General features: G+C 37.9%; 1 protein-coding gene across 1 annotated transcript; it reads right to left on the bottom strand.

Moving 5' to 3' along the window:
- Nucleotides 1–1418: 1418 nt before the first annotated feature.
- Nucleotides 1419–18046, bottom strand: LOC139966820 (heat shock cognate 71 kDa protein-like). The gene is made up of 11 exons (XM_071970194.1): nucleotides 17894–18046; nucleotides 14360–14576; nucleotides 12532–12737; nucleotides 10147–10299; nucleotides 9296–9573; nucleotides 8656–8933; nucleotides 5885–6123; nucleotides 5386–5548; nucleotides 4616–4848; nucleotides 3754–4009; nucleotides 1419–2860 (listed from the first exon to the last, which is right to left on the bottom strand). The coding sequence occupies exons 1-10, from the start codon at nucleotides 17975–17977 to the stop codon at nucleotides 3758–3760; spliced, it is 2103 nt and encodes a 700-aa protein (XP_071826295.1). The 5' UTR covers nucleotides 17978–18046; the 3' UTR covers nucleotides 1419–2860; nucleotides 3754–3757.
- Between the last annotated feature and the right edge of the window lie 1713 nt (nucleotides 18047–19759).

Genomic DNA, 19759 nt, shown 5'->3' with positions numbered 1-19759 from the left:
GAGACAAATTAAAGGAGCTTTGGCAAAAAGTGAAGGCTCAGATTTTTTTAAACAATGGGGATTAATTGTAATTAATTAACTTTTGACCAAAATTTTTTAGGCATCACCTTATTCATACACAATCCAACAATCATCAGTTCAACTTTGAATATGATCCATTAAAATCTTGAGGAGATTGAGATATTTGAAAATATTACAAAGAATGACCCCCGATGACCCCCTAAATGACATTTGACCTCAATTTTCCGAACACCCCTCGTAACTCTCATCCCGAGGAACATTGTGACCAAGTTTCATTATAATTGGCCATACACTGTACGAACAGGAGCAATTTGAAAATATAGGGCCGCGGCCCGGGCCACAAAAGACCCCTAGTTGATCTTTGATCTCAAATTCATGAACACCCTGAAGGTAAAACTACCATAGGACTATTGTGACAAACCCTCAACATTGTACCATGGAATCTGTAGGAGAAGAAGCATTTTGCGTATTTCCACAAAATGGCCCATTACGGCCCACAGGTGACCATTGACCCCAAATTTTGGACCATATCTGATGGCCCTATACCCAATGGTCCTTGTGTCCAAGTTTCATGAAATTCCATCAAACACTGTGCGAGTGGGAGCGGTTTTACCAATTGTTGACGGATAGAGTGATAGAATGATAGAGTGATAGACGTCGCACTGTAACAATAGCTCACACCAGCATGCTGGTATGAGCTAAAAACTATGGAATGTGACAATATCAACTGATGTTCTAGGTCTGTTCTTTTACTACGAAACAGACTTCAATGTTTCTCGACACAGTAAGCATGGTAACAATACCAATGCCGCAAATCAACAAACGTGCTGGATATGTAAGGCCTTTGTTGATTAGCTGAGTGTAGGTTATGTTTAGGCATGTAATGATCCGTAGTGCAGTGTATTTGATGCAATAATTTGTAATTTGATGTTTCTTTTCTGGACTCTCTTATCTCTAATTTTTTCAAAATTTCGATGTTTGCCAAAATGCTCTCAAATATGTTACTTCGGCAGAAATGCCTCGAATCCATAGCCGTCGCATTAGTCCTAACCCTAGGTTGTTACATTTTAATTCAGGTCTCGGAATACGGTCTAGAATTTTCCTCAAATCAATTATGCACAAGTAAATGCAAATGTTAAAATGTGAAAAAACAATATTGAAGTAGTTTCTAGTTTTTATGATTTCTTTACATCAATCTGGTAGCATTCTACAGTAATTATAAACAAGTCAAGATGGTACCATTTGCTGTTCAGTTCGATTGGCCTAAGTTTACAAATTCTAACAGAACTTGAATGGAGTCAAATAGGTAACGAATACGGATGTTAAACTTCCTAACATTTCTATTTGTTCATAAACAGAATACTACTGAAAATAAGTACCAAAAAATATATCAGAAATTTGTAATTAAAATTTACATTTTTCTTTCTGCAAAACTCCAGAGGTGATCTGGTACATGCAAAAGGATACATACAATGAAAGCAAAAGGACACTCACAACAATAACTGTTTCTATAACATTTATTATTTTTGATTATTATTTTTGAAATTATGTTAAAGGTCCATATTGCATTCATCCGTAGTTTTTAGCATTCCACTGTACGTTACCAATCAGCAAAGTGATCGATGTATAAGGGGGATAACTGTGATGGAATTTTTTCCTGGTGAACCTTTAATAATTAACGAGTAATAAGCCTTTCGTAAAAATTGACATTTCTGCATTCAAACCACACCTTCCTCATTCATATTTTTAACTCAACCACCAAAATCCGCTCTATAATGTGATGTACTACTGTACTGCTATATTGCATGCAGTATAATGTTCTACATACAGTATTATTGTATTACTATTGGTAGTGGTGTATTAGTCGTCTGTAGTAAATGAGACAAATCAATCATGACAAGGGGCATAAATACAATAAATGATAAACAGGACCTACAACTGTAGTCAACTAGGTTAAGGTACTGTAAGGTAACGGTTATTGTTCAATTGACCAATCAGTGTCCAGGACTGCGTTTTTTCTCTGTCACATCCAACACAGACATGATTCGTGATTGACTGCACGTTAATGAGCTTTTCTTTTTACGTAAACTGATGATTTTATTCGTTTATATTGCAAATTTCATTTTACACTTTAAATGGTTAACTTTTGAATTGGGAAGCCTCTAAGTGTTGCTAAATAAACAGATTTTCAATGCAATATGCAGCTTAAAATTGTATAACATTCTTATAAGACTTTGTGGCACTGTAATGTGTGCATACACCCTCCTGTATATGTTTGCATACTGGTATTGTCTATGGGGCAGTAAGTAATCCAAGAATTTCCTGAGGTGACCTGACGTGACCTTTCTGCATGTAATGCATATGCAATAGTCAGAATGTTTATAGATGTGACTTATTGTTCAATAATAATCTATTTTGCTGATGAAATTGTTCCTCCATTTTGCTGTGTGCAAAATATGTTTGGTACATGTCTGGAGTGGCGAAAGGATCACAGTTTTAATGGTATGCAGTCGCCACCTGGGATGATTTCTTCACAATATGCTCCTTTAAAAAATTAGTACGGTTGAAACATTACCACAAAACCTGGTGTGACCATTTTAAGAAAATCATAATTGATGTGCACTATTTAGGGAAAAAAATAACTACCACTGCAGTACAGTTTGGTTACTTATATTGAACTTGGATGGCTTTATGGGTGATTGTCTCAGTCAGGGAATATGCACATAGCATACTGTTTTGTGATTTGGCCTGATTGAATAAATTCCCTATGTCTTTATGGGTCATACATCTTTCTGCAAATGGCAACACTGCTTGGTCTATTATTTTGTTGGCAATGACCCTGTGAACAAACAAACAAAAAGAGAATTGAACAATAGTTTACACAATAACAACTCATCAATGGGTGAAAATTTTAGAAATAGACTTGTAACAGCATACCACCATCAGAGCTCGAAAAATCCTATGCACAGGGTGCCCTGGGCTCCTTGTTCCTGGGGCTACCTAAATTTATGGCCAAATAATGTCTGGCTGCCAAGATTCACTATGCGGTACAGTTAATTTCAGTAGTACAGATACTTTTGGTAGTTGAGCACTGCACAAGAAAAATTCAATATACCCGGATGACACCTAACTCTTCCAAAAGTTCTTGGCAAGAATGCAAGACACCCCTTACCCTAATTTTCAAACAAAACACTGGGGTCACCTTGAGACGGTGAAAAATGTTTGTAATACCATGTAGCCTATCACTAACATGCAATTAACATTTTTGGCTCCGATGAGCAATAAAAGCTACAAATTCATGGATGCAGTTTTGATTCCTTTAAAATAAAAATTTCAAACACAAGGCCCTTGCCACTTTTGCTAGGCGGAAGTAGTCAGCATAGCTGACTAACGGTACGACAGAACTTTTCTATGTATCTGAGAAAATCGTGATCATTTTTTGTTTTGGCTCTGGTGGTGAAAATGATCGTTCTAATTCAAACATGAAGAATCTTGCAATGGCTTCTATCCATTATCATCACATTAAATTTCAGAAATGCTTGGTGACATAAATGTGAGGAAAGAGGCCTTAAGGCTATGTGTGCATAGTCATCTTATGCTCTACCACACTAATACTATGGCTGTCTGCTATCAAATTTTGATAGTGCATTTTATGTCTATGTGGGCTCCTAGTTGTATAAACAACTATTTGTTATTTGGTTGGGCACTTTATAGCAAGTGCTGCAAACTTACCAATTTAGTCCACTTCTTCAATAGTTGGTCCGCCACCACTGGATTGGCCCTCTGGGGCACCACCAGCTCCACCTGCACCTGGAAACCCTCCTGGCATACCACCACCGGGCATACCACCACCGGGCATTCCTCCTGGCATACCACCAGGCATTCCCCCTTCTGGAGCACCACCAGCCTGGTACAGTTTGGTGATGATGGGTTGGCACACTTTCTCCAATTCCTTCTGGTGGTATTCAAACTCATCCTTCTCAGCAGTCTAAACAACAACAGAGATCAAAACGGTGATTACTATCAAAGATTATCTGTTGTCACTTTGTCTCATTTCATGCATCTGTAGAATGCCTAAAGTATCACTACAGCAGCGGTTTTTGTGGAATCTCAATACTCATACAGTCCATTTCTAATGTTAGTAAGCTGACAGTTTGTACGTCTGAATTTCTGCTGTTAATGACAATCTCAAAAACAACACTTGTTTTGCACCAATGGTAACCCAGAATTAATAACCATTCTATACAGAGTACACTAGACATGTATTGGCACTAGCAATACACACATGTACCACATGTTTAACACAGCCAAATAGTTCATAAACAACTGCATCGTTATAAAGTTAGGTACAAAAATGAAATGGCAATCAACATTTTCATCATCTGTGTAGCCATTGGGAATGGGCATTCTCTTGTCAGTTTGCGGATCTACTTCAGTCACCCCCTCCCCTACAGGACTTGTAGTTACACCCCCACCCCCCCTACAAGACTTGTTGCAATCTAAAATCTGCAAGGGCAGTACCTCATCTGTTATGGGGTAAAGCACATCTTCTTAGAAATGGGAGGAAGCAATGCAACGTAACTCCAGCACATACCTGGTTCTTGTCCAGCCAGTCCACTGCTTCTGCACATTTATCAATCACAGTCTTCCTGTCTTCTTCTGATACCTTGTCCTTAATCTTGTCATCCTCCATGGTACTCTTCATGTTATAGGCATAGCTCTCCAAAGCATTCTTTGCACCAATCCTCTGCTTTTGAGCCTCATCCTCATTCTTGTACTTCTCTGCTTCTGAAACCATTCTTTCAATTTCTTCCTTGGAAAGACGACCTGCAAAAGACGTACACCATGGCTAGTAAACATTGCAATGACATTATTGACTACACTGGTAACATGATTGTACTTGTCTGTCGTTTGTGTAAATAGTAAGTAGCCTTGAGACTCAAAGATTCATATGATCATTCCTCCTATTCTCCCCACCACCACCCCCCAGCCCCCAAACCGCCAGATATTTAAAAATAAATATTGTATACTTTTGCAATATCAAATATCAAGTACATTGATCAAACTCGGAGCTTTATAGTTTGCTCTGTTGTTTAGATTTGTTCACTTTATTTTGCAGTGTGTTATAAAGGCTAAATTAAATGAGCTGCTATTACTTGAGATGATAACACAACCTAGAAATTCAACCTCTGCCATATCTACATAGTTTCATCTGTTGTCTGCGTATGACATCAAACTATTTTGATTAAAATATGAAATCATATCCCCAGAACGGTATGACAAAAGTTGCTGGGAACTGTTATGTATGAGAATGGTGCTCGCCCTTGGAAAGTTGTGCTTGATAGTCTGCCAAGAAGTACTCACCTTTGTCATTTGTGATAGTGATCTTGTTCTCTTTGCCTGTGCTCTTGTCTTGAGCAGAAACATTCAAGATTCCATTGGCATCAATGTCAAAGATGACATCAATCTGAGGTACACCTCTAGGTGCTGGAGGAATTCCAGTCAGTTCAAATTTACCCAAAATATTCTGTAGGAGAACAAGGTGGACATCACTTATTGGCTTATGCAAACAAATTATTGAGTCGAATATGCTGGAGGTGAACATGCATCCTTAGAATGTTATCTTGGTCTCTAAAAATGTAGGATAGATTCAAGGTAAACATCACATTAACATATCTTACTAAACATTTGAAGGAAGTCTTCGTAATCAGTATGTGATAACCGGCCACCTTGCAGCACCTTTTCATAAGCAATACAAGACTTTTCTTGGTCACACTGTCAATTTTTAACACAAAGAAACTGCATCAAATTCACCTCCCACCCCTACTGATTCAATTTATAAAAATAAATTAGGTTAACTTACATTGTCAGCAGTCATTGCACGTTCCCCTTCAAAGACTTGGATAAGTACAGCTGGTTGGTTATCAGAGTATGTGGTGAAAGTACGCTCCTTCCTGGCTGGAATAGTTGTGTTCCTGTCAATGATATTAGTCATGACTCCACCGGCAGTCTCAATACCCAATGAAAGAGGGGCAACATCAAGAAGCAGCAGATCCTGAACTTCATCAGACTTGTCTCCAGAGAGAATAGCTGCCTGCACAGCTGTAGAGAAGTGCATAAATATCGATCACACAAATGTCACCAACTAATTCAAGATATCACAAATTGTCCCTGTAACCAACTTTTACCTTCAAATGTGAAGTGTGTAACATCATAAAGCAATGTAATGTCTTTGACCATGAAAATTGCATTATTTGTTACCACATTGACAAATTACCATGTGGAGGTTGGGCAGCGACGTAGCCAGGAATTTGAAAGGGGGGGAGCCCTTTTTGCGATTGATATGGATTTTCAAAGTTGTAGGCACGACTATCTGAGCGGAGCGCCACCATCGGTTGGCGCGGAGCGTACAAGAAATTTTTTGGTTTTACAAACCCCCAGATGGCCGGAAACGGCCCTTCCCTAGTGTTCATTCTGGTTCCCTGGCCTCTTGCTAACTTGAGACACCTCATTCAATATCACTTTTAAACCCAAAAAACAAACGAGTTAAAATAGTACGTAATTCAAAAATACATAATGTATTAAAATTAGCAAGATACACAAGGGCGGCGGAAGCACTTTTAATCTGGGGGGGGGGGGGCACCGACATCAAAGGGCACTTTGCAGAAATTCGATTGGACTGATGCAGCCTGATATTTAGTACCCTTTATAAATCTTGATGTATTATCTTATTTGCGTATACACATCACTCCATCAACCCCCCCGTCTTAGTAGTCTTACTTTTCAACTTCTGATACTTGTAGATACAAAGATAGGCCAGAAATGTCTTTGATACAACCATAGCCAGTATTTGTCTTTGATACAACTGTAGCTAGTAAATGTTTATCGAAAAGGCTGTTTTGGAACTTGGAACGCCGATCGTGACAACAACAGGCAAGAAAGTGCTGCAGCTCTATACATACAAAGTCTGTTAATCAACGATAGGCTTATTTGACTGTGGAATGTTCTCAACTGAAATTTTATCTGCGTAAACGGGTTCTTAAGTATATTACAAAACTGACAAGATCGTATCCTAGTCTTTTTTTTTTGGCGGGTAGAGTATTGAATGAAATGGCACGCGATATGAATGACAGCCTAGATGACAGAAGAATAGGTCACATAATTTAGCCATAATCTTGCTACGTTCATTTCAATAGTTTTTCCTGTCTAGACTCTTAAACTCGTCCAGCAAGCTTATGGATTTGAATTATGGGTGTTTTAATAAAAAGATAACTTGGCCAAAAAAAGTGTAGGCCCAGGCCTACAGTGCTACATACTGGCTACACCCCTGATAGTTCTAAATTAGGATTAGATCTCTTACTGAAATATCGCTGACCTAATAAGGTGATCAAGAGTACAAGTTTTATGTAGAAAAAGGGCACATTTTTAACCTGAGGAAAAGTGGGGGGGGCACTTGCCCCCTGTGCCCCCGGTTCCGCCGCCCTTGAAGGTACATGTACAAAGTAGTCTTACTTTTCAACTTCTGATACTTGTAGATACAAAGATAGTCCAGAAATGTCTTTGATACAACTGTAGCTAGTACATGTTTAAGTTAGCCTACTAAGAGAAGGCGAGAGCTATCCGACGATTGCCATCTGATGCAAATTTCTCAAGCGTTTTCTCAACTGAAATATTATCTGCGTAAACGGGTTCTTAACTACATGTTAAAAAACTGACAAGATCGGATTTCGGCGGGTATAGTGTTGAATGAAACTATCGTGCTACATACTGGCTATGCCCTGATCATATGATATCAGTATCAGCAGATTTTGTTTCCTGTTTAAATTCTTTTACATGTTCTTTTACATAATATATCAGAAAGACAAACATAGTGCTCTTTTACAAGTTTTCCAGTAGGATGATTCTTGTTTATTGTCCAATGTCTGGACTTTAATACATTTGACGAACTTAAGTGATGGACAATATAAACTTTCATATTTTGTAATACAGCCAGATATGCAGTGGCCTAAAAACAAATATCGTTATCGCAGTGTATTAGCAGTGTAATAATTATTTATAGGAAGTGCGTATCACGTACGATTGCTAGCTTAGCTTCATAACATGCTGTTCATGCAACAACTTAGAACGACTCAAACGAACATTGTCGACGTTGTTGTGCATACAGTTCGTGACATTCCATAGAGTGCGGTTGGTAGGCAATATGTATTTTATTACGCAGTGGCCAACTGTAGGCTTGTAATTGGCTATAAGCTAAATTTAGCTAATTGCATCTGCCAAACTAAGTAAGTAGTTGAATCAGTAGGCGTGAATATTACTACGATTACAATCGAGTTAACGGAGCTGACGAGTATTCAAGATCAAAAGAGCACTGACAAAATACCATGCTAAAAAAACGACAGTTTAAAAAAAAAAATCGACACTGAAAGGGGGGGAGCGATCGCTCCCCTGCTCCCCCCCTGGCTACGTCCCTGAGGTTGGGGAACTCATGGGTATTGACAGAGTTGTTGTGACAAGGTTGTTCTAGTAACGACTATTCCAGTTTTACAGATGTCCTTCATTTTGTAACACAACATGTACAATAGTACTAGCTTCAATTAACCTTGCCATTATCCAAATCCAACAATTATATCTTACCAGCGCCATAAGCGACAGCTTCATCGGGATTGATGCTCTTGTTGAGTTCTCTCCCACTGAACATGTCTTGTAGGATCTTTTGAATTTTAGGAATTCTTGTAGAGCCTCCAACCAGAACAACTTCATGAATTTTGCTCTTATCGAAGTCAGCATCTCGGAGGGCTTTGGTGACAGGGTCCTGGGTCTGCCTGAATAGAGCCCCACACAATTCCTCAAACCTTGCACGAGTTAGTGACGTGTAGAAGTCGATGCCCTCAAAGAGGGAGTCAATTTCAATGCTAAAGATGAAATCAGAAAATTACAATTAACAAAGGAGAAAAGTACTGCTTTGCATGCACAAGAGTAGGTACCACTTTCCTACTGCAGAGGTAACAGCCAACCTCCTAATTACCACAACACTGTAACCAAGTAAATAACACCTCAACCTCTACGTACTTAACAGATTAAAATGACATCATTGCTGCTGTGGACTCGGTCGAACATTGAAATATTACCCATCCTCAAAAGTTGAACGCTGATCAAGTGCCATGTTTGATGCTATGTTAATATATGTTATTGGACATTGCACTTCCCATTTAGCATGGTGTTATACTTGCAATCATCAATGGTGAAATAGCCGTAAGCCAAGCAGTACACTAACCTAGCCTGAGCACTGGAAGACAAGGTCCTTTTAGCTCTCTCACAGGCAGTCCTCAGTCTTCTCACAGCCCTCTTGTTTGGTTGGATGTTCTTCTTATGTTTCCTTTGAAATTCCGAAATAAAGTGTTCTACCATCTTGTTGTCAAAATCCTCTCCTCCCAAGTGAGTGTTTCCAGCCGTTGATTTGACCTCAAAGATACCTTCTTCAATTGTCAGTACAGAGACATCGAAAGTGCCACCACCAAGATCAAAAATCAGTACATTTCGCTCTTGACCAACCTGCAGGATGAGATCAAAACCACATTTTAGTCCCAAAGTAACAGTAATTGGGCTGAACGAGTAAGAAAAGCAGGTTGTGAATGCCCTTGGGAAACCAATATAATTAAGTTTCACAATCCTCTGAAATGATGTACCTATTCCCCCCAAAACCCATTAACAGCTTAAGAGACCCTACTGCTGCATTATGAACTTAGCGCACACAGGATGAATCCCATAAAAAAAATGTTAGTCTTGGATACATACTTAGGGCCAACCAAAATGACATCATGCAAGAAATTATAAGGAAATAACATGGTTGCAAAGTTAGTTTCAAGTGAACAGTTCACCTTGTGACCATGTTAATTTCTTTTGATTTAGGTCAGTTGCATATTTGCCAAGTTACCTCTATGGATCAACACATACGGCTAGTCTTTTTCTCTGATTTTTCCTTCATGTAAGGCATTGTGGTGAAAAGGATGGTTTCAGTAATGAATAATGCAGCCTTGTCTGATATCTAGCAATAGCTCACTGATAAGAACAGGACAGCTGCAGTGAGTTCATATTCATCTGGAACAATACAGAAAACCTGCTTACCTTTTTGTCTAGACCATACGCAATTGCTGCAGCTGTGGGTTCATTGATAATTCTAAGCACTTGAAGCCCAGAAATGACACCAGCATCTTTGGTTGCTTGTCTCTGCGAATCGTTGAAGTATGCTGGTACTGTAATCACTGCCTTTGAAACTTCCTGTGAAAGAGGAAAATTGAAAAGCTCAAACCTCTAATCAAAGCAAAGGCCACATTGTTTAGACAGTTGGTATGGTAACATCATTCCACACCATCCTTTTCAGTTTCCTTAAGAAGAAATAAGCCCAAGGTTATTACATATACAGCTCTGAGTTGAGCACAAGGTTGCCAAGCTACAAATTTTCACCAACTGGAAAACATATTTCGGCTCTGTGGCCACCTATCGTACCCATCAGAACTTTTTTCCTTTGAACCAAGAAATTGGGCCTCCCTTTTCTTTTGTGCACAATGGTCTTATTAAACCTGCAGTTCATGTACCCTGCCACAATCTTATTGCCAAAGTACTACTTCAATAGTTATGGTTATTGGCAGTTTAATCATTGATGAATTTGTGTCAGGTATCACAGCTATCATATTTTAGTAGACCTATGATAAAAAGCTGTATGGGTCAATCCATGCCAAATCAACAGTGGCCTCCACGTCGACCCTCTCAGAATCGCCTGAAATTGATATGGTGTCTTGCCATATGTCTCAAAGGATGAAATTGGGCAAAAAAAAAATTTTAAAAATTTTTGTTGCTAGGATACGGCCCCGCCTAGCAACCAAATCTGGATTGCATTTTAAGAGCCCATAATTTGTGTCAAGTTTGGAGGCATTTTTTGCATAAATGTTAAGTATTTTATGTCTAATATTGCAGATATTGTGGAAGACATGTGGCCAGTCTTCGAATTTAGCTAATTTTGAGGAAAATTTACGGTCTCAATTTTTCGTAACAAGTAATTAAAATGGCAGAAAATGAGATAGGGGTCTTTTCTGGCCCTACTTTGAGTGTGCTCTATATTCACAAGCAGAGGCATGTTTGAGTTTTAATTTCCATAGAATCCTTGTCCAGTGGTAGTTGTACGGGAAAAGTGCAATAAAAAAGTCAAGCGGGTCGTACGTTTTACGAACAGCGCCCTCAAACTTAAAGAATCTCACTTCTGGCCCTAATTGGGGGTCCATTTTGGGCCTGTGGGTATTTTTTTATTTTTCTTTAAAAACCATTTTTCAGGAGCGTATTGACCCTATTTTTAAAAACTCAAGTCAAAAAGTTGTGTATTTTGCGTTATCTACTCAAATTTACGACTCGAAAATTGCGAAAATCACTTCGTTCATATGTATGAAAATGCTTGCACAAGCCGATTTGAGTAATTCAAATGACAACAACTTCTTAGCATTAGCATACAGGTGCTTAACAATTAAGAGGGTGGTCCACTAGCATAAGGACTACAAATAAACTGCATTTTCAGGGTCATATGCCCAATGATGCCTGTGAACAGCGCCCTCAAACATCACATTTTACCAATATTTTGGGCTATTTTGGGCATTTCAAGGTCAAATTTGGTCACAATTAAAAGTTTTATTTTTGGTTTTTAATACAAAATTAGTAAGATATGTATAGTTATGTTGCACAGAATGAGCTAAAACATCTTTTATATTAGTTATTAATGCTCTGATGAGCAGCTTAAAGTGGCGTATATGAGAGTTACATCAGCTCTACAGAAACATGCTTGCGAGGGCAAACAGTGGTAACATTGTATCTTCATTCAAAGAGATGTTAAACAATATTAGAAATTATTGAAATGTATTTTAAATAAATTAGCTAAATTCGAAGACTGGCCACATGTCTTCCACAATATCTGCAATATCAGACATAAAATACTTTACATGTATGCAAAAAATGCCTCCAAACTTGACACAAATTAAGTGCTCTTAAAATGCAATCTGGATTTGGTTGCTAGGCGGGGCCGTATCCTAGCAACAAAAATTTTTAACATTTTTTTTTTGCCCAATTTCATCCTTTGAGACATATGGCAAGACACCATATCAATTTCAGGCGATTCTGAGAGGGTCGACGTGGAATCGACCCAAAAATCTGTTGATTTGGCATGGATTGACCCGTATAGAACTAACAGTAATACATGTTAAACAGGAAATACATCAGTGTTACAATTTTTTGGAGCAATTATTTAATGCTCTGAATATTATTTCTTATGAAATAATATAGCTCCTGTGTAAAAAACTACTAAATCTTTGGACTTAGATTTGAAAATTGTGTCAAGCAATTTGCAATGTGGTAATGGATAGAGGATTCATGTTATACGCATAAACTAAACAGCTGCAAGTCTGTTGATTTACGTGTTATGAGAATTGAAATAGAATATTGCATTCATATTAACAAAAATATAGTGACCTTTCCCAGGTAGGCTTCTGCTGTTTCCTTCATCTTGGTGAGGACCATTGAACTGATCTCTTCTGCAAAGAATTTCTTGGTCTCTCCTTTATATTCCACCTGGATTTTAGGCTTCTTGCCATCCTTGACAACAGTAAATGGCCAAAGCCTCATGTCTGATTGCACATCTGCATCGTCAAAGTTTCTTCCAATCAACCGCTTTGCATCTAAACAGTTTAAAAGCAGATAACATGAGAGGAAATTGACCTGCCAATAGTCTACTAACAATGTAGGCTTACACTAAATAATCATATATATTTGAAATACTAATATGTACACTGTATGGAAATAACAGTGTTTGCCCCCAGGTACCCACACCCCAGGGGATAGCTAACAGCTTCCGAAAAATCCGAAATAAATACAGCTGTAGGAAAACATGTACAAAACATAGGCATATCCTAGGCTTTCTTTGTGACTGTCTAAAATAATTGTGCGTTTTGTGTGTTCTTGATTCAACACCACCATTTATTCATTTTGCCAATGATAAGTAAGCAGGAATCGTAAGTGGAAAAAGAGTTATCACAACTCAGGCAAGTGTCACAGACATGCGCACACAAATGCCACCCTGAATCTGTAGGTTCATTTGCTTCCAGGAAGAAACCAAAACTTGATAATTTTCGAGACCTGATCGATGAAAGCAAGTGCAGGAAGTCTGACACTCTATAATAAATTGATAATTTAACAACATTGTTATGTATTTTGTCAGCAACAAGCATTACCCTAACTAATGATACTAAAGCCCGGGTCACATCTGCGCGATTCAACACGCGATTCAACTCGCAATACAATTGAAGGTTGAATCCTGTAGTAAGACACGGGTATCAACTTGTTGCGCAATAAAAGTTGCGCCATCGATTTGGGTTGATTTGCAATAGAGCAATGTCCTAATCAGCGCAACTTCTCAGAAGCAACTTTTCTGATGCGCGTGATTTTAGTTGCGAATTGAATCGCGTGTTGAATCGCGCGGATGTGACCCGGGCTTAAGAGTCTGCTGTCGACAGCATGATCATGTCAAGTGAAAGTTCTTTTGCACATGATTGTATAGTATACAGATGGTCAGTCATGCCATTTTTTATTTAAGGGCACTTTTTGAAAAGGAAGTAATTAACTGCTTAAATGTTTTTCCCTTTTTTTTCTTTTCTGACATATGCTTTACACTTTAAACAAACCCCCAATTAAATACAATGTTATACTATAACGAACTAACACAATACCTGATGGTAGCAGGCCATTCTACCTAGGCCTATATCACAAAACAATTACTTATGATAACAAATAGCAGGTAAATTTAACATTTCGGAGAGTAGAATTTTATCCTCGGCCACACCTGGTAGGTACTGTAGTTACAATAAATTGGGAGCTGGTATCATGTGCTGTAGGCTACTACCGTCTAACATTGGGCTTATCATTATTGGGCACATTTTATGGCAGTTAAAGATTTTTCTTTAAAGCTTTTTGATATGCAATGGTTTATTCTTCCCAAACATATAAATTTGTAGTTGAAAATGCTTTAAAAAGAGACTGGCTGTTGGATTTTTTATAGCATGTGAGGGAAAAAAGATATATCTTAGCAGCCTAAGTAACACTGTAGTACTCAGGCAGCCAGGGCAGGGTTCAAATGTTATTACGGCGCAGCTTGAATGTAGTCCGGTACCCAACAGGTAGTGTATGTTGGGTATGCAGAATTTGTACCCTTTGTAAACACTATAACATTGAGAGCATTTCTGTAAGTAGAATAATTTAGAACGACTTGATATATCTTCTGCAAACTATCATCACTGATACTTACCAAACACAGTGTTGGTTGGGTTCATGGCAACTTGGTTTTTGGCAGCATCACCGATCAACCTCTCTGTGTCTGTGAAGGCAACAAAGCTAGGTGTTGTCCTGTTGCCCTGGTCATTAGCAATGATTTCAACCTTCCCATGTTGAAATACACCGACACAAGAGTATGTAGTCCCCAAATCAATACCAACTGCTGGACCTTGTGCTGCCATTTTTAGAACCTGTAAGATAAAGGCATATTTAATACAATTCATATCAACTAGTGATGGGACAGTTGCCTGGGCACAAATGGGAAATACTGAAAAAATTACTACCCAGTCAGATAATTCAACCCTAACCCTGTCCCTAACTAATGAACACTGTTCTCCTTTTCAGTTACAAAGTAATGAAAACAAGGTAAAAATTCATGAGTATTCTTCAGTAAATTCATCACTTGGTGATAATTTTTTCTCTCTTGTGTTGTTCAAGTGTAAAATTTGTGACTACTGCCTTGTGAAGTTTTGGTCAACTGCATTCATTTACTGTGACATGTAACTGAGTGGACCTTTTGTCCTTCCGTTAGTCCTTCCATTACCAAATTTGACTTTAATTAGCACAATATTTCTAGAAAACCAAAGCAATAATTTTCAGAATGGAAAGTGGTTCAGTATAGGAAACAATATTGGGATAACATTTCTCACCACTAAAATAAGATTACTCCATAGAATTCACAGTTTTACAATAAACTTAGGTTGTGAAAACCCTTGTCCGTTTGCTGTCCTTCCGTTACCGACCTCATTAATGTTCATATTTCAAAAATGGGAAGGGTTTGTGTAAAAAAAAATTTGTGGAAATTGAAGTACCTAGTTGTAGTTAGTCAATGATGACAATTATTTGTTGTAATTAATGGGGATATTCATGATATACTTGTTCAAATGTCAGAAAATTAGTCCCAATATCCATTCTTTACCATGGAATTCCCCTTAGTAGATATAAACATCGCTCTCAGAATCAACAACTCCCACAGGATGCTGTATACAATATATATGTATGCATGCAATGATATTTACTTTTAATCATAGGCAAATGACTCAATTATCTGACTGGAAAAACAAAATTGTCCTTCCATTACTGTCCTTCCGTTACCAAAATGGTAACGGAAAGACAGACTGTTTTAATCAATCATAATGAACAAACGAAGAGGAGCAGGGTGAAAATAATTATTTCATTTTGTTGGCCAATCTAAACTTGCTTTGAAGATGAACTTTCATTTTAATCATGCTGCAACTTTTCCTGAAAAACTAAAAAAAGTTGTACATTTGGTAACGGAAGGACATTTCAAGTGGCAAAAATACCGAAGGCCATTGAAGCGGAACCAATGAGTAAAAGGGACGAAAATATTATCCATTCAGTTTTCCATGATTTATACTCTCACATGGTAGTGGCTGATATCATTTATATACTCGCTATCAATTAGCAGTGACGAATAGTTTTTATTACCAATCATCCAATTTTCTGTATCAACTCCTGAATTTTTATCACCCATATATTTTCATTCCAAAATGCATATAAATTGCATTTCTGAACCTGATTCTGGAAAATATGGACTCTTAGCTTTCATTTGACACCAAATTTACTATTGTCACACTTTTAATTTTTTGGGTATCATGTCCACTTTCTCATGGAATTGCCCTGTACTATCAATCACTAATATAAACCTATGGACACTAGCCCATAAATGTATTTGCCATTTTATTATGACTTTCTAGTGTTTACTCAGGTCCAAAAATCGGGAACCGGGTAAACGAGAGTCGTTATCCATCTGGTATCCGGGTACTCGGATAAAAATTGTTTACCTTGGTGGAAGATTAATGTCAAGAAATTACATATTGGATGCTATAATAAATTAATTATATTCTCCACTGACAATGTTTCCATGTTCACATAATACGTAGGTGTAAGATAAGGTATAAAACCTTCCTCAATAATATGTTTGCTTTTTTCATTAACTTTTTAATAACTTCATATAATTAACATCACTACTAACATCGCAATGCCGCCGCTGCTTTTGTTTGCTCTCCACCTCTATTGGATCGGACCATATAAATATCCTATTAAGCCCTTAAACAGTTTTTACTACTACTATCTGTGAAGCAGGCCCAAGGCGCATAAGCCGCAGGATTGCACAATTCCCGCAATTTGATCGCATTTGGAATAATAGTGTAGTAAAAAAAGCCACTTGTGATTATTATGTTTTAGATATCCTGTCTATAATCCATTAGTAACATCTTGTAAATTCTTAGTCAGTCTTTCCTTCTATTAAATAAACGACTGAAAAAATAATACTTGTGAGAATTCTTTCAATTTCTTCCACATGGTAGCCTAACACCATGCAGAATCATTGGGAAAATCTAGCCTAACCATCTGGTTATTTGTGACGCAGTTATAAGATATCCATGGCATACTTTCATTATTGGTTTTATTATTGACCACATGGTAGCCTAACACCACACTAAGTCAATGGCGAATCTAGCTAATCCATCTGTTAATTCACTGAAAATGAGACAGTTATAAGATATCCATGGAAAACTTTCATTATTGCTGTTACCTTCGACCACATGGTAGCCTTACACCACACTGAGTCAATGGGGAAATATAGCCTAACCATCTGTTTATTAGTTGAAACGTGATGCAGTTATAAGATATCCATTGAATACTTTCTTGCTGTTATTTTTGACCACATGGTAGGCTAACACCACACTATGTCAATGGGAAAATCTTGCATAAAGATGGGCTTGAAAAAATATAAAAAATAACATTGCTTAGGATTTAAGTAATGAATTAGGAACTAAGTAGTATGGCGTCAGGTGGATACCCGGATAATCTGTGAAAACACTGGTGATCACCATACAAAACAAAGGAATGTTGCCAGTTATCAGGCATGACTGAATACACATACAGAAGCTTCATAGGAATAACTATTTCAGGCACAAGAAAACAAAATGAAATTATTTGAAATTGTAACTGAAATATCTCTTCCACAACAAGTACTTAATCAGTTAGTAAGTAGCCTATAACAAAGCCTTACACATTGTCATATGCTTAGGAAATATGCTATGGTTTCAGTTAAGCTAAGCCTACAAAACCATGGAATGTCGCCGGTTATTAGGCATGACTGAATAACTGTTTCCATGACCAAGGATCAGAAAAACTGTGGAGCGGATAAGTCTACACTAGATAAATGCCACTTGTTCTTTGGAAGCTTGGGGGAGTTGCCGAACTTGCGTTAGGCCGTAGTTAAGGCCTGTTATTTTCAGTAGTATAGTATGCTAAGCTTGTCGTGGTAGTCCTATGCTAAAACAGTGGAAGTAACTTACGAATACGTAAGTCTAAATAGTACTACAGTAGGGAAGGCATGGAGCCGACAGTTCATTTAACTTTCATACAAAGCAAAAAACTACAATATCTTAAAGGATAACATATAAATTAACGATTTAGTTCAAAAAGTTAACAAAGTAGCAGCAAAGAGCACAAACAGCGAAAGAAAATACATATTTACCGGACTATTAAAGGGTGATGCGAACTGCGAACGGCACGTGTTCAGAGAGAAAGGACGGGAAGTATGCGAGTAACATGTGAACATCACAATCGGACAAGCTTACCGGATTTCCTGTGTACAGAGGCTTATAATAGACATTAAATGTACGGCTTTCAGACAAGCAAACAGAAATCGTGAAATTATAGACGAGACATGAGGCATCATCGCGTCAAAGAACGAATGTTATTTAACTTAAAAATTCAACATCTTACTGTATTAGTTTTTTTGCTGAAATTAAATATTTTAATTACAAATTTTCCGTGAAAACTCTTGGGAACAATTACACGGACAAACACAGATATATATCAAAGTTAACTATTCTTTCATTAAATTGCCATGTTATTGACTTCTGATCATCAAAAGAGCAGTAAGAGACGTTCTGTCATATTGGAAACGTTTCTTTATATTGGAATCGTCAGGCCAACTTACTTTTACACATATTGGAAACTAGTAATGTTATCTCATTTCTATGCAAAATACCGCATTACAAATTCACAATGTCAAGAATAATAACTTTGCAAGCTACCGTATAAATGACGTAATCGCTAGAATTTTCGAGAACGTTACAGCACGTGAACACAATTGACCAATTGAATGTGTTTATTTACTATGGAACGCCAATAGTTCGAGAATGCTCTTGTTATTTTTGTTTATATTTTTATTCTGATATGTTGCTCATTTTGTTGCGAGTAACTGCTTACTGTCTCAAATGGACGTTCACAATGTCTACGAAACATGTTAAGTCTGTGGTCTACAAGGCACCTAACACCCATCGGTAGTTGTTGAGACATTTGCCCTTTCACAATTAGTATTTTTAATGTCAAGTACTACCTGATCCTCCCGACACATTCTTAAAGAGGTTATGAAGTGATGGGAAGTTTCATATCTTGGAATGGTTTATCTACATTACTTCAGCACCACCGATGCACAACTTTCCCTAAATGCGACTTCAAACGCACAGAATTTCGCTGTCAAAGTCTTCCCTAGAGACCTCTCGAGCTGCCACTCATAAAAAAAAAATTCAAAGCTGCTCACCGCAGTTCATCTGACGTCAGTGGCGGAGATTTCTTGTCAGAAGTGGGGGGGGGGGGGGGTTGTTGCAGGCCATTGACGAAATAAAAAGTCATAACTGCTGGCTCACTATCTAAGTGGAGCGCCACCATAAGTTGGCGCGAAGTGCACAAGAATTTTTTGGCAATATTGCCTCCCAGATTGCAGTAAATGGCACTGCCCAGGCCTTGAAAAGCTGCATTTAACCAGGGGGGTATGCAGGATTTTCTAACCCGGGGGGGGGGCGCGTATTACTATCTAAGCGGAGCGCCACCATTGGTTGGCGCGCAGCGTACAAGCAAATTTCTGGTTTTGGTACCCCCAGATCACCAAAAATGGAACTTCTCGGGCTTGAAACTGACCAACCATATGTACACTTTTGCCTGAGAACCAAGTTTTTTCCAAATACTTTTTTCTCATCTAACCTTTTTGAAGATTGTCACCAGTCACACATCACGTTCGACTTCATCACATATCCTGTGGATCATTGCTTTTGTAGGTGATTTTTCATCGCGGCCCACAATATTCGTCCGCCCCACTGTTCAGAATTTGAAAATTCACAATTCTCGTGAATAAATTCACTTCAAAACATACCCATAATGTTGCACAAAATATCATCTATGGACAACCGATATAGAAAAACCTCCTTCAAACCCTAACAGACGGGTCAAAATTGCACGAGTATGATGAAGTATGATGAAGAATGTTGGTTAGCGAATTTTCGAAAATTCAGACGGCTACTTAAAAATTTCGTTGAAGGAAATACAAATATACCAG

This window comes from Apostichopus japonicus, chromosome 4, assembly GCF_037975245.1.
Source record: "Apostichopus japonicus isolate 1M-3 chromosome 4, ASM3797524v1, whole genome shotgun sequence".
In the NCBI taxonomy this organism is placed as follows: domain Eukaryota; kingdom Metazoa; phylum Echinodermata; class Holothuroidea; order Aspidochirotida; family Stichopodidae; genus Apostichopus; species Apostichopus japonicus.
Note: the sequence above shows the minus strand (reverse complement) of the source record. Positions and strands in the feature narration are given on the sequence as shown.